Genomic DNA, 18,104 nt, shown 5'->3' with positions numbered 1-18,104 from the left:
AGAAGATGCATTAGAAAACCAACTAAAAGATTATATTACAACTGACTTTACAAAACTATTTCTATTTATACGGAAAAAGATTTACAACTGACTTTACTGAGCTCTAAAAATTGATATTCTGTATAACAGTCCTATAATCAAACTGAAAATAGATTAACTAAAGTAAATATTATTGGCTTTCACAGGCCTAAATATAGTAACCTCAACAGATGTTCCATAGTTATCTTGAATGTCCTGTTGAATCTGCTTAGCGGAATTCCCAACAGATTCTGCACAACTGCTAATATTAATCAGAGCAAGTGTGGTTATATCTGCAAAATCTTGAGGGATTGAATCCAAACCAAGACAACGTTCCAGAAACAGTCGTTCAAGGCATGGAAAGTGATCGCAACTGGCTCTCCAATAACGAATCTTCAGACGTTCAAGTAGCAACAACTTCATGTAAGGAAACCCTTCATCAACTACTTCCCACTCGTCGCCTATACATGCATCATTTTCTAGTTTAAGAACCTCGAGTTTGGGTAGTTTACCAACAATGCCCAAATCCATCCATCGCAAAGAAGTCCCACTGAAAGCTAACTTCTTAAGTCTTTGCGGAAAAGCATCTGGAGGAGGTAAAAGCAAATGTGGCAAAGCATCATCTGTAGGAAGAAGGGGCAGAGATGGACTCTCCATCGAAAATTTCAGCCTCCTCAGAAGGTCTTGTGAAGTAGCGCCTGAAGGTTTAAGTGTTTCCAGAAAGCAAGCAGCATCTACATTTCGATAAGCAAGACAAAATTCCAATTCCTCGAGCTGATCTAAGCAGTGAAAATCATAGAGGTCTTTACAACTACTGAAGTCTTCTCCGATGCCACGTATTTGCAACTTCTTTAAATTAGGAAAGAAGAGAGATCCATTACAATACCAAGGATTCCATCCATACAGATCCTGCAAATTTTTCAAAACCAAACTTTTTTCTGTTGGCTCGAAATACACCAAGTAATTCCAATCCAAACGGAGGAGCCTCAATTGAAATGCGACAACTCTGAGAACCAATTCCCTCTAAAACAGATAATAGAACGGACCTCAATATCAGGATACCTAGCCAAGTGGACACTGATCCGAACTCGACTAATAGAGGAAAAATGCGTGGATTGCAGACATGGAGTTTGACCACTCTTAGCTCTGAGAACATTCACAAAATTCATATTTCGAGCTTCTCTCAAGCAGAGTTCACGGATCACATCATGCATCCAACAACTCTCGACTTCTCCATCAAAACTCAAATTGTGTATGCAAATTAAACTTCTATCTATAAGTTCTTTTAGATATTTTTTTGCCACTTCTTCTATACTTTTCATCTCTCCTACCTTTAGGAATCCCTCACTTGCCCATAATTCCATAAGTTTATCTACAAAAATCAGTTCGTCCTCTGGGAAAATTGCAAAATACAAAAAACACGGTTTTAGGTGATGGGGAAAGTGATGGTAACTCAATGCTAGCACCGTCATGCATTGGACATCAATATTTGTGCTTACCGCTGAACTTACATTCTCGGCAACACTTTGCCACTCATCCAATGCTTTACCGATTTTGGAGAGAAGTCCAGCAATCACAGTAATTGCTAGAGGTAATCCTCCACATTTTGATGCAATTTATTTCCCGATTTTTTTCAAATTCAGGAGAAAAATATTCTTTCTCAAACACCTTTTTGTGCAGTAAATTCCAACTTTCATCAAAATTCATGAGGCGCATATGATAAGGAGGCTTACCTGAGCTAGCATATTCAGCCACCTCCACATTCCGAGTGGTTAGGAGTATTCGACCCCCATTGTTACAATCTGGGAAACATAGTTTTATATCATCCCAAGCTTCTGTAGTCCATATGCCATCAATCACTACCAAGTACCTTTTGCCTTTTAGAAGCTTTTGTAATCGGTCTGCTAGTTGCCCATTATCTTGCTCCTCATAACATTCATCAGTCTTTCCCCTTGTTGACGAAAGAAGGCGTAAGAGTACATTTCTCACACAATGCTCTTGTGAAAGAGTAGCTTTTGCACGAATGTCAAAATGAGACACAATAAACGGATCACAGTAAATTCTGTTAGCAAAGTTGTCTTGCCGATGCCCTCCATCCCTACAATGGAGACAACTTCTAATTCCCTTGCTCCTCTAGCGATTTGATCATGTATCATCTCGAATTCATTTTCATGGCCAACCATCATATTCTCCATCTCCAAAGCATGTTGAGATATATCGACAAGAGAGAAATTTTGTATTTCCCGATCTCTGGTGTTGTTTGTACCTATCCCCTATTGCCATCCACTGTTTCATGGTTGAATCAATGCATTCCGTTGCTTGTTCCAATAGAAAAAAGAGTTCCTACAAAGCATTGATGAAATCTGCGAAAAGAATCTTTCTTGACTCCAAGTCAACCATATCTTCTGTGTTGCATGCTACCTCTATGATTTCAGCTTCCAAGCTTATCAATTCCTCAAGGGGCTCTGCTGTTAATTTCTCCATAATAGTTCTCGAAGATTCAAGCTTCTCATAGAACGATTGCAAATTACATCTAGTAACTTGCATTGATTCATGTACGTTGCTCATAAGGCAAGTAATTGCAGCATAAGCCATGCCCCTCCTCAGTGGCGTACGCAAGATTTTCCATAAGTGGTGTCACATTTAAAGAAGTAAGAAATGATATTTTTGACACTGCTTCAACCTTGGTGCTGTTAGGACCGAAAAAAATCAGGTGTCATGCGGAAGCTTCAAAGCAAACCTTGAACAACGATAAATCAGACAACAAACGAGAAATCTACCAAAAGAGACACAAACATTTAACGTGGTTCGGTCAACTGACCTACGTCCACCGCGGAGATGAGCAATCCACTATATAAAAAGAGAGTACAAAATATCGAGAGAACAACCTCACGAAGAGGCAAACACAAGTGACACACTAACACTTGTCCCGTAAAGTTCTCCCCCTAAACACTACTCTCAAGCCCCTATGGCTACATTGTGGATGCTGCTGAATGAGAAGGACGGATCCTCAATTTATAGAAGTCCAAACCTTTTCCTACAAGAAAAAGGACTAGCCAAGTATAGGAGAATTATAATTTCCTTCTACAAAAAGGAAAACCAAATATGGTAAGAAAATTATGGCAAACACCTAACAATTCTCCCCCTTGGCCTAAATTTTCTGACAAAATAAACTTGATCCACCTTCTTCACATAGCCTTCAACAAGTCGCATCTCCAAATCTCCGCCACGAAGTTTGTCTCAACATGCGTAGCACACCGGTCAAATTTCTCAGAAAGAAATCACGATTATCGTCAAATGTGTTGCGGCTAGAACTGAACCCGCCAAGATGAACCTATCTTGAACCTCGCTCTGATACCACTTGGTAGGACAGAAAAAAATCAGGTGTCAAGCGGAAGCTAGCAAAGCAAACCTTGAACAACAATAAATCAGACAACAAAGGAGAAATCTACCAAAAGAGACACAAACATTTAACGTGGTTCGGTCAACTGACCTACATCCATCGCGGAGATGAGCAATCCACTATATAAAAAAGAGTACAAAATATCCAGAGAACAACCTCACGAAGAGGCAAATACAAGTGACACATTAACACATGTCCCGTAAAGTTCTCCCCATAAACACTACTCTCAAACCCCATATGGCTACATTGTGGATGTTGCTGAATGAGAAGGAATGATCCTCAATTTATAGAAGTACAAACCTTTTCCTATAAGAAAAAGGACTAGTCAAGTATAAGAGAATTATAATTTCCTTTTACAAAAAAGAAAAACCAAATATGGTAAGAAAATTATGGCAGACACCTAACAGGTGCATCCGCCCGGGTGTAAACCTTATACTTAAAATACATCTCCTCTCCTTGATTAATGCATTCATTTTGAATCAAGTAACAATAGAAGCAAAAGTCTCATAATTCGTTACACTATACCCCATCCTGTTATACTTAACAAACCTTTGAAGATCAAAGCGACAAATTTATCATAAATTTCTTTAAGAAAAATTGTGATTTCGAGGTTGGAAAAGACATTTATGAAGATATGTTTTTCTCATTTTATCATGGTTATTTGAATAATATTTTGAGGTGCTAATAATTTTTTTCGGGGTCAACCTTTAAAGAATTTAAATTAACTCTTTTAATTTGTCGATGTTGCTCTGACTATTGACCCTTTCTTCCAAATTAGATGAATTTTGAGATTCTGAACGTGATTTGAAAGTTTGGAAGATGCTTAAAATACATCTCCTCTCCTTGATTAATGCATTCATTTTGAATCAAGTAACAATAGAAGCAAAAGTCACATAATTGGTTACACTATACTCCATCATGTTATACTTAACAAACCTTTGAAGATCAAAGCGACAAATTTATCATAAATTTCTTTAAGAAAAAATGTGATTTCGAGGTTGGAAAAGACATTTTTGAAGATATGCTCTTCTTATTTTATCATGGTTATTTGAATAATATTTTGAGGTGCCGATAATTTTTTTCGGGGTCAACCTTTAAGGAATTTAAATTAACTCTTTCAATTTGTCGATGTTGCTCTGACTATTGATCCTTTCTTCCAAATTAGATGAATTTTGAGATTCTGAACTTGATTTGAAAGTTTGAAAGATGCTTTAGGATAATCTAATGAATTTAAGCTGAATTATAAATTTTTTTAGAATTTCTTAAAATAGTTTTACCATAAAGTAACAAGAGATACATTCTCTTGCCTTTTTTTTTTTTTTTTTACCAGTCCAAATCCTCCACAAAGAACTGAAGAATAAAACCACATAAAACCATGTTCGATCCCGCGACTTTCGTTAAGGAAATCAGGCGCTACACCAACTGGCCAAGATAGGCTTGATGTCAAGTGTTGTCACACTTATTTATTTTCTCATAGAACGATTGCAAATTACATCCAGTAACTTGCATTGATTCGTGTACGGTGCTCATAAGGCAAGTAATTGCAGCATAAGCCATGCCCCTCTTTATCTCACTCTCGGAAATGTGTGATGCAAGTTGATCCTGTATCATCTCGAATTCATTTTCAAGTCCAACCATCTTATTCTCAGGCTCTAAAGCACTATCAGATGTAGAGGCAAGAGTCAAATTTTGTGCTTTCAGATGTTCACTGTTCAACATTCCTATCCACTGCTTTACGGTGGAATCAATGCGTCCTACTGCTCGTTTCATCTTGAAACGAAGTTTCCAAATTGCTATTCTTCGTGAAATTGGACTTTCTACAACGAGAACCTTTCTTGATTCCGAGCCAACTATATCTCCTGTCATGTATGCTAGCCCTTCGATTTTAGCTTTCAAACTTGTCAATACCTCAAGATCATCGCCTATTACTTTCAACGGTTTCTCCAGAATAGCTCTGACGGATTCAAGCTTTTTATAGTACTTTTGCAAGTTAAGTCCAGTAGATTTTACTGATCTCAATATGGTGCTCATAAGAGAATTAATAGCAGCATAAGCCATGTCCGTTAGTATGTATGTGATGCCAGTGGCTAAGCCAGGAATTTTCGAGGGTGTTCAAATTTAAAAGAAGTAAAAAAAAAAAATCCTAACAAAGACTGTTCAATATATGTTATATATCTCGAAAATCTAATATTTTACCTATATACGCAGTGTAATTTTTCGACGTGACCAATTGACCACCTCACCAGAGTGTAACTTCGCCCCTGTGTGATGCAATAGGGGAGTTTCTGCACAGAGAAGAAGGCAGAATATCTCTTTGTTTTGTAATTTCTCAATCACCCAGCTGGAAGTCAATCCAGCTCTAGTTTTAGTTTTACACTCACTAATCTGAGTACTAGAAAAAAAGGAAATTTAAATTAAAAAAATTCTAATAAAGAAATTGTTTTTTCTTGAAAAAGATTAAATAAAGAAAGCCTGCCAATATAAAATGGGAGGATCAAGAAATACTATATTTCAGAGTGTTAACTGTTGCGTTTAGAAAGAAAGGAAAAACAAAAAAACTGTTGCGGTTAGTTGTAGGTTTAGTGGAGAAGCGAATTCGAAATTTAAATTTTATAGATTCAACATTTTTGGTTTTTACCATTAGATCCGTTATATTTTAAAGTTATGAGTTCTATCTACTATTTTTAATAATTTTAATAAACTTTTACATATAAATTTATGATCCATCTTGAAAGTTAGGGGTTCAATTGAATCAGTAGCTATAATGTTGCATACCCCACTAGGGTTAGATCTAGTTTTCCAGGCCACGTTAGATATTACTCCTTTTTCTCAATTTATTTGATACTATTTTGTTATTAGTCTGTTTAAAAAAAAAATTTCTATATTTTTTTTATTGGAAAACATTTATAGCCAGACAAAACTATGATTTATTTAATACGACATATCACAAAAGTCTTTATTTCTTTATTATAATTTATGTCAAGTCAAACTATGACAAATAAATTAAAATGGAGGGAGTACTACTAGTATATGTAATTCTTCTTATACATGCCTTTTTTCTTGGGAAAAACAAGAATTCGAGCGACACGCTCCGAATCGCCTGAAATTTTGTGGAACCATTAGAAACTACCTAATGAATATAGTGATGCTTCACCATGAACATTCCCCGTTTTTGGTGTTTTAGGGCCATAAAATAGGAATTCAAGTCGATTTCTAAATTTTTTGTGCTAATATCCACGTCATCTTCATGAATTCGGGCAAAAGGTTTCGAATCGCCTAATACTTTTTGGGCCCATGATAAACGACCTAATGAATAATAGTATTACTTTTCCATAGTCGTTCCTCGTTTTTCTGTGTTTTAGGGCCATAAATAGGAATACAAGATGAGTTTTAATTTTTCATGCGCTAATATCCATGTGATCTTCATGAATTCGTTCGACGGGCTCCGAATTGCCTAAAATTTTGTGGCACATCAGAGATGACCTAATAAATAATTGTTATTGCTTCGCCATGACTATTCCTCGCTTTTTAGCATTTTAGGACCATAAAACAAGAATTCAAGACAAATTTCAATTTTTCTTATGCTAATCTCCACACCATCTTCATGAATTCGGGTGACGGACTTCAAATCGCATAAAATTTTGTGGACTCATCAAAAATGACATAATGAACAATAGTCATTGTTTCGCCATGACTGTTCCTTATTTTGTTTTGGCATTTTTGAGCTATAAAACAGGTATTTAGTATGATTTCAATTTTTTCGTGTGGTAATATCCACGTCATCTTCATGAATTCGTGCAACAGGCTTCGAATCGCCTAAAATTTTCTTGGACCATAAAAAAAGATCTAATAAACAATAGTCATTACTTCGACATGACTGTTTCTTAATTTTTGGCATTTTAGGGACATAAAATAGGAATTCATGACGATTTTTATTTTTTGTGTGCTAATGTCCATACCATCTTCATGAATTCGGGCGACGGGCTCCTAATCGCATAAAATTTATTGGGCTCATTAGAAACGACATAATGAACAATAGTCATTACTTCGCCATGACCGTTTCTTATTTTTTTGACATTTTAGGGCCCTAAAACAGGAATACTAGATCATACACAATTTTTCGCCCAAATTCATGCAGTTGGTATGGACTAATATTTTAAAAGGCGGGGGCGTGAGTCGAGGCGTTTTACCTCTGACGAGGCAAGGCGTAAGTTCTGAGACATGGGACGTAAGTCATGGATCTTTGAATTTTACTAATTTCAAAAATTTTAAGATAATATAGATAAAAATAATAATAAAAATTACATTAAAATCATAAAATTAGAACAAATAATTTATTTAAAATATGTATAAATTATAATTCAACTATGAATAATACGAAAAGTATGACATATATCATGATATGCAAATTAGCTATAACAACATTACAACTCAAAAAGTAATGTATTCGATATGAAATCTTATATGTATCTCTTAAGGAGTAATGAATCTTGAACGTTGGATATTCACAATTTAAATATAATTCTCTAGCATCATTTAGTTTTAAGTTTCAACAAGTTAATAAAGTGACACATAATTCACCATATCCATGATAACTAATTATTTGTAAATAATTACTACTTAATACTGATCTATTTAATTACTAAGTATTTTATCTCATAAATGTGAAAAAATTGAATATTTTAGAAATTGAATGCTGGTACTTTGCATTTATTTGATTTATATGTCAAAAGAAAATACTCTTTTCTTCTCAATTTATGTGAAAATGTTCGGATTTCGAGAGTTAGATGAGTTGTTTTTTGACAGTAATATTTTTACATATCTTTTAAATATTTTAATTTATTAATTATTATGACGTATAGTATTATATATTTAATTGGAATTTTTACCTTTCTATGCCACTTATCAAACCTTATTACCCTCCATGTTTAAGGTTAGAGATAATTACATTTAGTATACTAAATTACCATTTATATACCATAATTTGAAACAGGGATATAATTAATGGGGCATTTATTTTAGGCATAATTATAGGACCGTATATTCCCACGTTTCTCTTTCCTTTCAGCTCAACCCATCTCCCCACCTTTTACCTTTACCGTAACTCCCCCACCCCCCCACGTTTTACCTTTACCCTTCACTCCTCCACGTTTTCTTCAGTTTTCTTCTATACAGAACAAAAGCTACCCACGTTCTTCATTTTTCTCAATTTAATTTCACCAAATATTGAAGTTAAACCATGAAGAACATCAAATCTCCCAAAAAAATACATAAAAATCTAACAGTAGGTGATATCCCCTCTTTCGATTTGAGTGTTTTAACACCAAAATCACCACAAAAACAAGTAAAATCTATACATGCAATGGAACCTACTACTCAGAGTTCATCTCCTAGACAAATCTGTGCTGAAATGCGAACAAAGAAAATGCACGATGTAGATGCTGGAGGAAGTGCTACACCAGGCGGCAAACAACTCAAAAGAAAGGGGAAAGAGATATGTGTAGATGACGACTTTGTTGAAGATGTCCCTAAAATTCCAACAGTTAAAAAACCCAAGTTGCCTCCTGCTTCCACAAAACAAAAAACGAAGAAACAATCCAAAGAGCTCCCAAAATTGGTTCAGAAATTTTTTTTGGTGAAGGCAAACATTTAGTATTTTCGTTTCCATTTTTTTAGTTTTGTTTTGGATGTAAAAATCTCTGTTTTAAGTGTTTTGGTAAATTGTAGATTAGTTGTCTTAATTTTCTAGATTTTTTGTAGTTGTGGTTTAAAACACGGATATAATTGTAGTTATTTTGTAGTCATGTTGTAGTTATATTGTCCTTAGCTTTTAAATTTTGAAACAGAGCTGTAGCTACTTTTTGCTTCCTGCATTTTTGTAGATAATGGTTATATGTGTAGATGTCTTGTATGTTTTTGTAGTTATATGTGTGGGTTGGCTGTATTTTTTTGAAGCAGATTTGTATGTATTTTTTCTCCCTGATTTTTTTTAGCAATAAGTGTAGTGATTATGTAGTTATATGTAGATATTATTTATATTAATGCTTAATTTCTATGCAGTTTACTAATGTGAAATAATTTATCATTTTGTGCAGAATGGACATTATTTTGCCCCACATAATGTGGATTATGGTGTGCTTAGATTCCACACTTAGTGTGATCCTAGCATTCCTAGCCAGAAAAGAGTTATTGTCTCCAAATGCTTTAAAGCTTTTTAAAAATACTTGTTTTGGTTACTTACTGTCTCTCCCCTCCATTTGCATGCAAAATCAAGCTATTCATCTTCTGATGAAGTATGAACTGTCTAAGTCTAATGAATCATTTTTTTCAGTCCACTTGAAGGGGAAAAAATTGAATTTTGCCTTGAGAGAGTTTGGTTTAATTACTGGTTTAAATTGTGTGAATAAGTTTACAGATTATGGATATACTTCTAGTTATGTTAGCAAGTTAATGAATAGCTATTTTCCTAACAAAAAAAGAGTAGACAAGTGGTATTTGAAAAACATAGTAACAAATAGATCTTGGGTAAACGATGAAGATGCAGTCAAGTTGTCCATTCTTTATCTTTTGGAATTTTTTGTTTGCCTTTCTGTCAAAGATCATGTGTCTTTTATAGACCATTTTAGGTTCTATTTGGTAGTGTCTGGTAATTTTGAGTCATACCCATGGGGTATTAAATCGTTCAATCAGGTTATGGAATTTGTTAGGCATCAATCCCCGTGTACATTCTTATCTCATACGGGGATGCTCATTAGCCTTGCAAGTATGGCTTTATGAGTGTTGCTCGACCGTCAGCACGGAGCTTGCTACGAGGTGTTCTGACTCAATACCTCGTATATTAAGATGGTCAGCTACTAAGGGGCAGATTTGGTTAACTGCCTTTGAAGAGAAGATGATCAAGCCTGAGTGGATTAAGGTATTTTTTTCATTTTTTTATGTTCCTACATTTACCTTCATAATATCTACATTTAGACTATATTTTTTTGTCTTAGTGGAACTAACTGTTTTTTTTCATGATTCAGTTCACAAGCATGACTGAATCTGGAGAAGAGATTGGAGTGCTTACTCTGCCAAACAAGATTGAGTATGAAGATGAACAAGGTGCACAATCATCAGAGGTTCCAAATGCTGATTCTCCAACATTGGAACCCAAACATACAGACTGTCAAGAGGACAAGGAATCTGTGGCTATGAAGCTCAGGAAGCTAGAAAAGGGAATTAAGCAGGTAAAATTATTAACTACAAATCTATATTGCATAACATTGTTGTTAAATTGTAGTATAACTGTATCAATTTGGAGACAATTGTATAAACAATACTGCATCGTACATAATTAAACTAAATTGTAATTTATTTGAATAAAATTACCAACTAACTATATTTTTAACTTTTAGGTTGATGGAAAGTTAGAGGATTTTAGGAAGGATGTATTTAAGGAACTCCATGACCTTCGAGTGTTTATAGATGATTCTATGAAGAGGGTTTTGAATTTGATAAATAGGAGATATGATGTGGATGAGGCAAAGGTAAGAGTTGATATATATTTATATGCCAAAACAAATTATGACATTTTAAAAAATATAATCAAACTTACATAAAATCTTTAGTTTGCTGGTAGTTAAATCAAAAATAATGACCAAAAACAAGGAGTGAACCACCAGCAATTTCCGTTCAATCTTGGTGATCAAGTGCATGCAAGCACAAGCAACACATGTATCTACAAAATACATACAAATATATACACTTATTATAAAACTTTATAGAACTGAGTTTTATTATTCACAATTTATCTACAACTTCCTACATGTATCTGCAACTTTCAAGGCAACATTATCTAGTATTTTTTACCTATTTGTTTTTATAAATTGAAGCTGCAGTTTGTCCAGAACATGTTCCAGTACATGTTGACTTATATGGAGAATTTCAAGAAGCAGCTGAGGTAGAACAAGCATGTATAATATCATACTGTCATTCAGAATAAATAATTGTTGTTTATACAATTTTACATTCCCTATTAATAAGTATTGTTTTTTGTAACAGATATTGAAGATATCAATGCACAGTCCCCAATTCACGGAGTGACTGTAGCAGCTCAGACAGAACAAGTCATTGAGAAATAACTAAATGAATGTGAAGATGTACATATGTGGATGAAGTTGTTTCTGAAGGTTCAGGCATTGATAAGAAGCGTGTGACATTGGATGACTTTGAGTTGCCAGACAACTTAACACAATTGGTTAAGTATGACGAGCCCATACCAGATGAAGCAACCCCTAATCATCCGGGGAGAACCAGGCAACCGGGGAAACATGCATGATCACCTTTCATACCGCTATATAGTTCTGGAGGCAGCAGCTCTATTGGACCTAAATTTTTCTACCTCAAGCACCCATTCACAACTCTTATAGGTGAAAATGTAGATTCTGATATGTTAGATAAGTTCAACAAGTGGTTATACCACCGTACTAACAAAGTATCTAAGAGGTATCAATGCTTAATTTGACACTTTCATTTCAACATTTTATAGTTAAAAAATGTAATTCATTATGTGAATATTTTTGATTGGGCATTTATTTGTTGTTACAGGAAGAAGGCTCCCTTTTCCATAAAGGATAACCAAATCAATCCTTGGTTAGACCTTGGAGTTGAAAAGGTGGATAAGAAGGACAGGTTTTATTCCTTTGCTCACCCCGGGGGAGTCCTCAATGACTCGGTAAGTATCAAAGAATAAATTCACAAGATATATTTTCACTTTTGTTTTGTAGTTATATTGTAGATATGAAATATATGTGACCATGTCCTTTATTATAAATTGTAGATATAATGTAGACATTTCTTATAAATGTTGCTCTTATTAATTATAGTGTGATTGTATTTAGGTTGAACCTTATGTATCATATTTGATGATGAATTGTATGTAAAAATTGTATATTTATTAATTTGGACAGAATTGGTATATCTATATTTCATGGTTGTAGTTAATTTGTAGTAAAATTGTAGAGCCAGTTGAAGACTTATAATATTAACTTTAGTTTGCATGTAGATATTATTGAGGCCTTTTGTGGTAGTTGCTGTTCCATGTGTTGCTGTGTGTAGCAGTTAAAGTGTAGTTATTTGTTAGATTATTTGAATTCTGACTTTGTATTTTAAGGTGTAGCTGCTTTGTTGATAATTGTAGTTACATTGTAGCTAACAGTAGATTTCATTTTATTTTGCAGCACATTGATGTTCTTATGTATTACCTGAGAAAAAGAGGCAAATATGGCCCCAACCCCAACAACACTAGGTTTACAACAACCGATTGCTTGTTCAAGTCAAAGATTGTACAAATCTATGACAAGTTCATAAGTTCTCTGCCAGAAAAAAAGTATTCAGTTATTAAACCTGATGATGATGTTGCAGAATATATTCTTGGGTATAGACTCCTTGCTAATGTTGCCTGGGATGAAGTTGACTATGTCATCATGCCCGTGAACATTGTAGAGAATTTCCATTGGTTGTTGAATCATGTGTTGATAAGTGGACAAACAACTTTATGTGTATGATTCCATGGTGTCTTCACACCATCATAATGCTGTTGAATCATGTGTTGATAAGTTTTCAATCATTATCCCTCTGTATTTGTCTTGCACTGATTTCTACGGGAAGCGTAAAGACATTGACTTCAAGACCACAAAGGCATACATTGAGAAACCAGTTACAGACCCTCTCAACATACAGTGGATGATTGCAGAGATTCCACAGCAAAAGGAAGGATCACTATAAAAAAACCTTTCTCTCTTTCTGGATGTTTAATTATTTTTTTATAATCATTTGTTAAATAATTAAATTTTTTTGTCTTATGCAGTGATTGTGGTGTATTTGTGGCTGCTTTTGTGGAGTATGTTTGCATTGGAGATTTGTCAATCCCTTCAGAAGACCTTTCGGATATCGACCAACACCGTAGACGCTATTGAGCTCTCATATGGGACTATGCTACAAAGAAGCAAGAAGATGGGTCAATCAGTGAAAGTGAGGTTACAGGCAGGCTAGCAAGGAGGAAGGGTGCTCCTGCATTGAATGAGAAGACTAGAGTCCAGAGAAAGAAGAAATATTGTCCTGTTTTCCTAGTTTAGTTGATGCCAATTTGTAGTTGAAGGAGAATACACTACTTTATGAACAATTTTTTTTATTGCAGCATGCCTTTTTGTTTTGTAATTTTATCTTTCATCTTAGAATACAATTTGCCTACAAATAATCTCCACAATATCTACATTTTGGCAACACTCAATGTAGTAATTGTATATAATTTTGTAGTTGTATATGTTCATAATTTTTATGAAATACCTTCAAGTTCTAGGTAATATCTGTATATAACTGTCAGATGAAGTTAAATTACACAACAAACAGAATAAATAATTACTCCAATCATAGAAATATATTACCCACAATTTATCTACAAATCATCTACAAATTATTACTAAGACTACAATTTAAATATAGTTAACTTATATTTTACCTACAATCTGGAAACACTTTACATTAAAGTTATTTTTTTTAATATCAATTGTATTGTAGATAATAAATATTTAAATTTAATTACACTCTATCAAAGACAAATTTAGATGCCTGATCTTTAAAAACAAATGTAGCATATTAAACAAACATAAACAAATTTTAGTCTACTTCATAATGATATTTAAAAACTTAAACTATTACACAAAAAATCTGCTAACTTTAACTCACTAACAGTTATTTTGAATAACTATTCTAACTACATGATATTCATTTCTTCGTGGGCGCATTCTTGCAAGATCTTTTGTTATGCCCTTCACCTCCATAATTTCCACATGACACCTTGTACTTCTTTGACTTTATTTCATCATAGGTTTTCTTTCCTTTTGAGGTCTCCCTGGCTGTCTTTTATCTCTCGTCGGTGGTTTTACTACCTCATCCAAAATATGTTGTGGCACATTCCATTTGCTTTCATCAGGAAGAAGATTTACTGGCATTTCATACGTACGCAGAAGGCTCTCCCTTGTGTAATACGAAGAGTAATAGTTTTCATATGTTTCATTCCTGTGCCTTAATGCTGCCAAAGTATGCGCACATGGAAGTTCTTCAAGTTGGAATTGGCCACAACTACATTTCTTGTTTTCTAGACACACAATGTACCGCTTCACACCATCTAACACAGTATGTATATGATCTGTTGAAGCCCTCACCTACAATTGCAGAACAAACAGAAAAAATATTATCTCAATCAAAAATATTTATTATCTACAACTTATATACAAATCATCTACAAATATTCTACACCTTATACACAATCTACAATTATCTACAATTTGACTACAATTTATATACAATCTGGAAACACTGCATATTAAGTAATTCATTTTTCTGCACCAAATAAACATATATTACCCTAAGCTTCTGAGATAATGTTCTGTTGTCATCTAATTCTTTGTTGAATTTGGCCCCAAGAAATGTGAAAGTACCCTTCGCCTTCAATAACTTCTCATTGGTCCAACGTTCTAGCAGTGTCCGCATATACTCTAAAAGGTCAAATATCGGCAGCTCTCTTGCATCTTTGTTACTGCATTCAACGACTCTGCAATATTTGATGTCATTGTCCACGTTCTATTCACTGTTGCATGTACTCTTGACCATCTATGATAACCAATATCATATAGGTAAGATTTCACACGCGGGTCTACCTCTTCAATCTTCGATATCCTTTCATTAAATTCATCCAGAGTGTATGACCGTGCTGTAGCAAAGTACAATTCATGCAATTGTAGATGACCCTTCTTGAATTTTAACCTTATATTTGTCCAAATATGCCACATGCAAGAGTAGTGTGGGATGCCCGGATAGACAATTGATGTTGCCTTCAGTATACTCTCATTCCTATCTGAAACAACACACTTTGAAGGTCTTTCACCATATGCCTGCTTGAATTGCTCAAAGAACCACTTCCAAGATGCGTCGTTTTCAGAATCAACCATAGCATATGCCAAGGGCAATATTGTTCCTACATTATTAATTCATAAAATATTAATTGGCAGCTTTGAAAATTCATATAAAAATATAAATACATAACAACTACAATATATATTCATAATATATTTATTTTATCTACATTACATGTAATAACTACAAAATAACTACAAATTACTACAATATATCTACATTTTATAGACTGCCTACAAAATGACTACAAAATTTTTACACTTTTTACCTGCTGCATCCATGGTGCTTGTTGTCTGCGTAATCCCCCTGTAGGCTGACTTTAAGAATGTCCCATCAACCACTACTACTGGCCTACAATGTTGCCAACCACTTATTGATGTACAAAGAGCAACAAATGCGTATAAGAAGCATTCATCTGTTGTCTTTTTCAATTTAACAACCGAACCAGGATAAGTCTCCTCAAGAATATAAAAATATTTGGGTAATTTGCTGTAGGAGTCAGCCGGATTCCCTCTCAAAAACTGTAGAGCCTTTTCCTTTGCTCTCCATGCTTGCATGTAGCTTAGGTTCACTCCGTGTTTGGATAACATGTCAGTATGTATGTCTTTTGGTGTGTAAACAGTCTTAGGATCACAATACTTTGGAATTACCATGCTACCAACTACATCTGCTGTACGTTTGCGCTGTATGAATGTTTCGTCCATTAGGGAGCATGTGTGTTGTCGGTTGAAACTCCTTATCTTGAACATTGCAGAATCATTAATTGACATTGCCTTGAAGTGCCATTTACAGTTTTCACCAATGCATACAAGCCAGTAGCTACAAAAAGAAATACAATATTTAATACAGATTATAAATGTAGATGCAACAAACGGACTGTTTTAACATAAAGTAACATAAACTACAATGTAACTACAATTTATCTACAATGTTACATTACACATATCTTGAGTATAACACTGCTTTTATTGGTCTTTTCTCCACAAATATCTCCATACCTTCTAAGACTAGATCTTTTAACTCTGAACTGGAACTTGTGCATCACAGAAAAGTGCTTCATTGCAGCAGCTACAGTTTGTTTGTCATGATACACTTGTCCTTCTTCAATAGCAGTTTGCGTAGATTCTGTTATTATTTCACTTTGATATTCCTTTATAGCTGGAGATGATGATATATCAAGTAACTTTATGGATCCAGATGAACCTGCATCAAAATAAAGATAAACAGTGTACTTATAATTTTGTAGAATATTTGTAGAGAATTTGTAGATATAGTGAAAATTTTGTAGTCATCCATTTTTAGGATGTCAGCCATTATAGTTAATTTCTACTATAACTGTTGCAATTGTAGTTTTATTTGAAGACAACATTTTGAAATCAACAATTTCTAATCATAATTGTAGTTTATGTTGTTTTATAAATGTACTAACTTTGTAGGTAATTTTGAAAACAACATTGCTTTATTATATCATTAAACAGATTTGTAGTTTAATTGTAGATAGCTGTAGTAATTTTGAAGATAATACCGTAAAAACATAAATCCATGCAATTTACAACTATACAAACCTGCACTTGTGTTATCGTTGGTGATTGCCAATTCCATATTGAAATCTCGTACACTTATACATAACAGATATGAACCTAAGTTTTTATTCTCCTTTTTGGTCTCCATATACACACGAACCCCCATATCATTCCTAATCTCCATTGGGGGACAATTGTCGTTCACCATGTATTTGATTTCTACAATTTTTTCTAAAGTATCAATCGATAGTTGTTCTGTAATTGTAGAAATCAGAATACTGTAGCTTGCATTCTCATCTACCACAATGACATCAACTTCAAAATCTCTAAATCTGCCATAGTTATCCCAATTCCCATTCAATTATAGCATGATTGCGATTTTGGACATGATTGCTGATGTATTATTCTAAATTTTTTCGTTTTTTTGTATTTGTAGATTGAGAGAAAAAAAGATGAAGAACAGATTTATGATCGCCAATTTGTTTTCTGAAAACGAACGAAGAACAGTATATACCAATGTTGAGTTGTTGAATCTCGAAGATTTGAATTCTACAATTTGAATTCAGTTTGTTGATGCTGTTCGTAGTTTGTTGAAGCTGGTCGTATTTTTTTTTAAAAAAATTTCAAATTGTATTCTAAGAGTAAATTATGCAGATGCGAAATCTCCTTTCCTTTTCAAAACTTGAAGTTAATGTAGAATCAATCTATCCCAAGATTCTTTCCTGATTTTTAGCACGTTTTTATGGAATATTCTGCCCTAATTATTCATAATAGACAAATGGTACGTGAATTGTAGGAAAAATGTGAACTAGGCGGGTAATGTAGATACTATGCACATATTTGGTAATAAAATTTCATATATGGTATATGAAGGAAAAAATCCCTATTTAATTTATGTGTTATAGAAAATTTACCACTTACCAAAATGTCTTACAGTCTCTAAAGTCAAGACCACTTGTAATGTGAATAAAGGATTTCCTTTGCTAAAATTATTATGACGTAAAGTTGTTGTTTTTGAATAAAGGTATTTCAAGAGAATATAAATCAAACTTCCCTACTTAATGCTCTCATAGAAACTTTCTTTTCTTAATGAAGTTAGGGTAATGAAGTTAGGGAAAAAGAGAATTTTATTCATCTAGCAATTACAAAAGGAATACTGAAAAAGAGAATTTTATTTACGTTAAAACGATGATGTGATTTAAAAT

The 18,104-nt window shown here is 33.8% G+C and overlaps 2 protein-coding genes and 1 pseudogene across 2 annotated transcripts; all 3 read right to left on the bottom strand.

Moving 5' to 3' along the window:
* Positions 1–153: 153 nt before the first annotated feature.
* Positions 154–5,671, bottom strand: LOC107822458 (putative late blight resistance protein homolog R1B-12; annotated as a pseudogene).
* A 7,767-nt stretch (positions 5,672–13,438) lies between these two features.
* On the bottom strand, positions 13,439–14,953 carry LOC142163512 (uncharacterized). The gene is made up of 3 exons (XM_075220807.1): positions 14,828–14,953; positions 14,350–14,625; positions 13,439–13,471 (listed from the first exon to the last, which is right to left on the bottom strand). Exons 1-3 carry the CDS (start codon positions 14,951–14,953, stop codon positions 13,439–13,441), a joined length of 435 nt encoding a protein of 144 aa, XP_075076908.1.
* A 5-nt stretch (positions 14,954–14,958) lies between these two features.
* Positions 14,959–17,107, bottom strand: LOC142163511 (uncharacterized). The gene is made up of 4 exons (XM_075220806.1): positions 16,942–17,107; positions 16,375–16,579; positions 15,645–16,195; positions 14,959–15,437 (listed from the first exon to the last, which is right to left on the bottom strand). Exons 1-4 carry the CDS (start codon positions 17,105–17,107, stop codon positions 14,959–14,961), a joined length of 1,401 nt encoding a protein of 466 aa, XP_075076907.1.
* Between the last annotated feature and the right edge of the window lie 997 nt (positions 17,108–18,104).

This window comes from Nicotiana tabacum, chromosome 8 (assembly GCF_000715075.1).
Source record: "Nicotiana tabacum cultivar K326 chromosome 8, ASM71507v2, whole genome shotgun sequence".
Classification (NCBI taxonomy): domain Eukaryota; kingdom Viridiplantae; phylum Streptophyta; class Magnoliopsida; order Solanales; family Solanaceae; genus Nicotiana; species Nicotiana tabacum.
The sequence above is the reverse complement of the archived record's forward strand: the minus strand, read 5'-3'. Positions and strand labels throughout refer to the sequence as shown.

Bases quoted from the DNA above. Each gene is read 5' to 3' on its own strand.
- LOC142163512 (XM_075220807.1), bottom strand. From the start codon at position 14,953: ATGCGGACACTGCTAGAACGTTGGACCAATGAGAAGTTATTGAAGGCG. The intron at 14,626-14,827 runs GTAATATATGTT...CTGCAATTGTAG, and splicing joins CATTATCTCAGAAGCTTAGG to GTGAGGGCTTCAACAGATCA. The intron at 13,472-14,349 runs GTAGTAAAACCA...CATTCAATGCAG, and splicing joins CACAACATATTTTGGATGAG to GAGCACCCTTCCTCCTTGCT.
- LOC142163511 (XM_075220806.1), bottom strand. From the start codon at position 17,107: ATGGTGAACGACAATTGTCCCCCAATGGAGATTAGGAATGATATGGGG. The intron at 16,196-16,374 runs GTATGGAGATAT...TTCTTTTTGTAG, and splicing joins AAAAGATCTAGTCTTAGAAG to CTACTGGCTTGTATGCATTG. The intron at 15,438-15,644 runs GTAAAAAGTGTA...TTAATAATGTAG, and splicing joins AAGCACCATGGATGCAGCAG to GAACAATATTGCCCTTGGCA.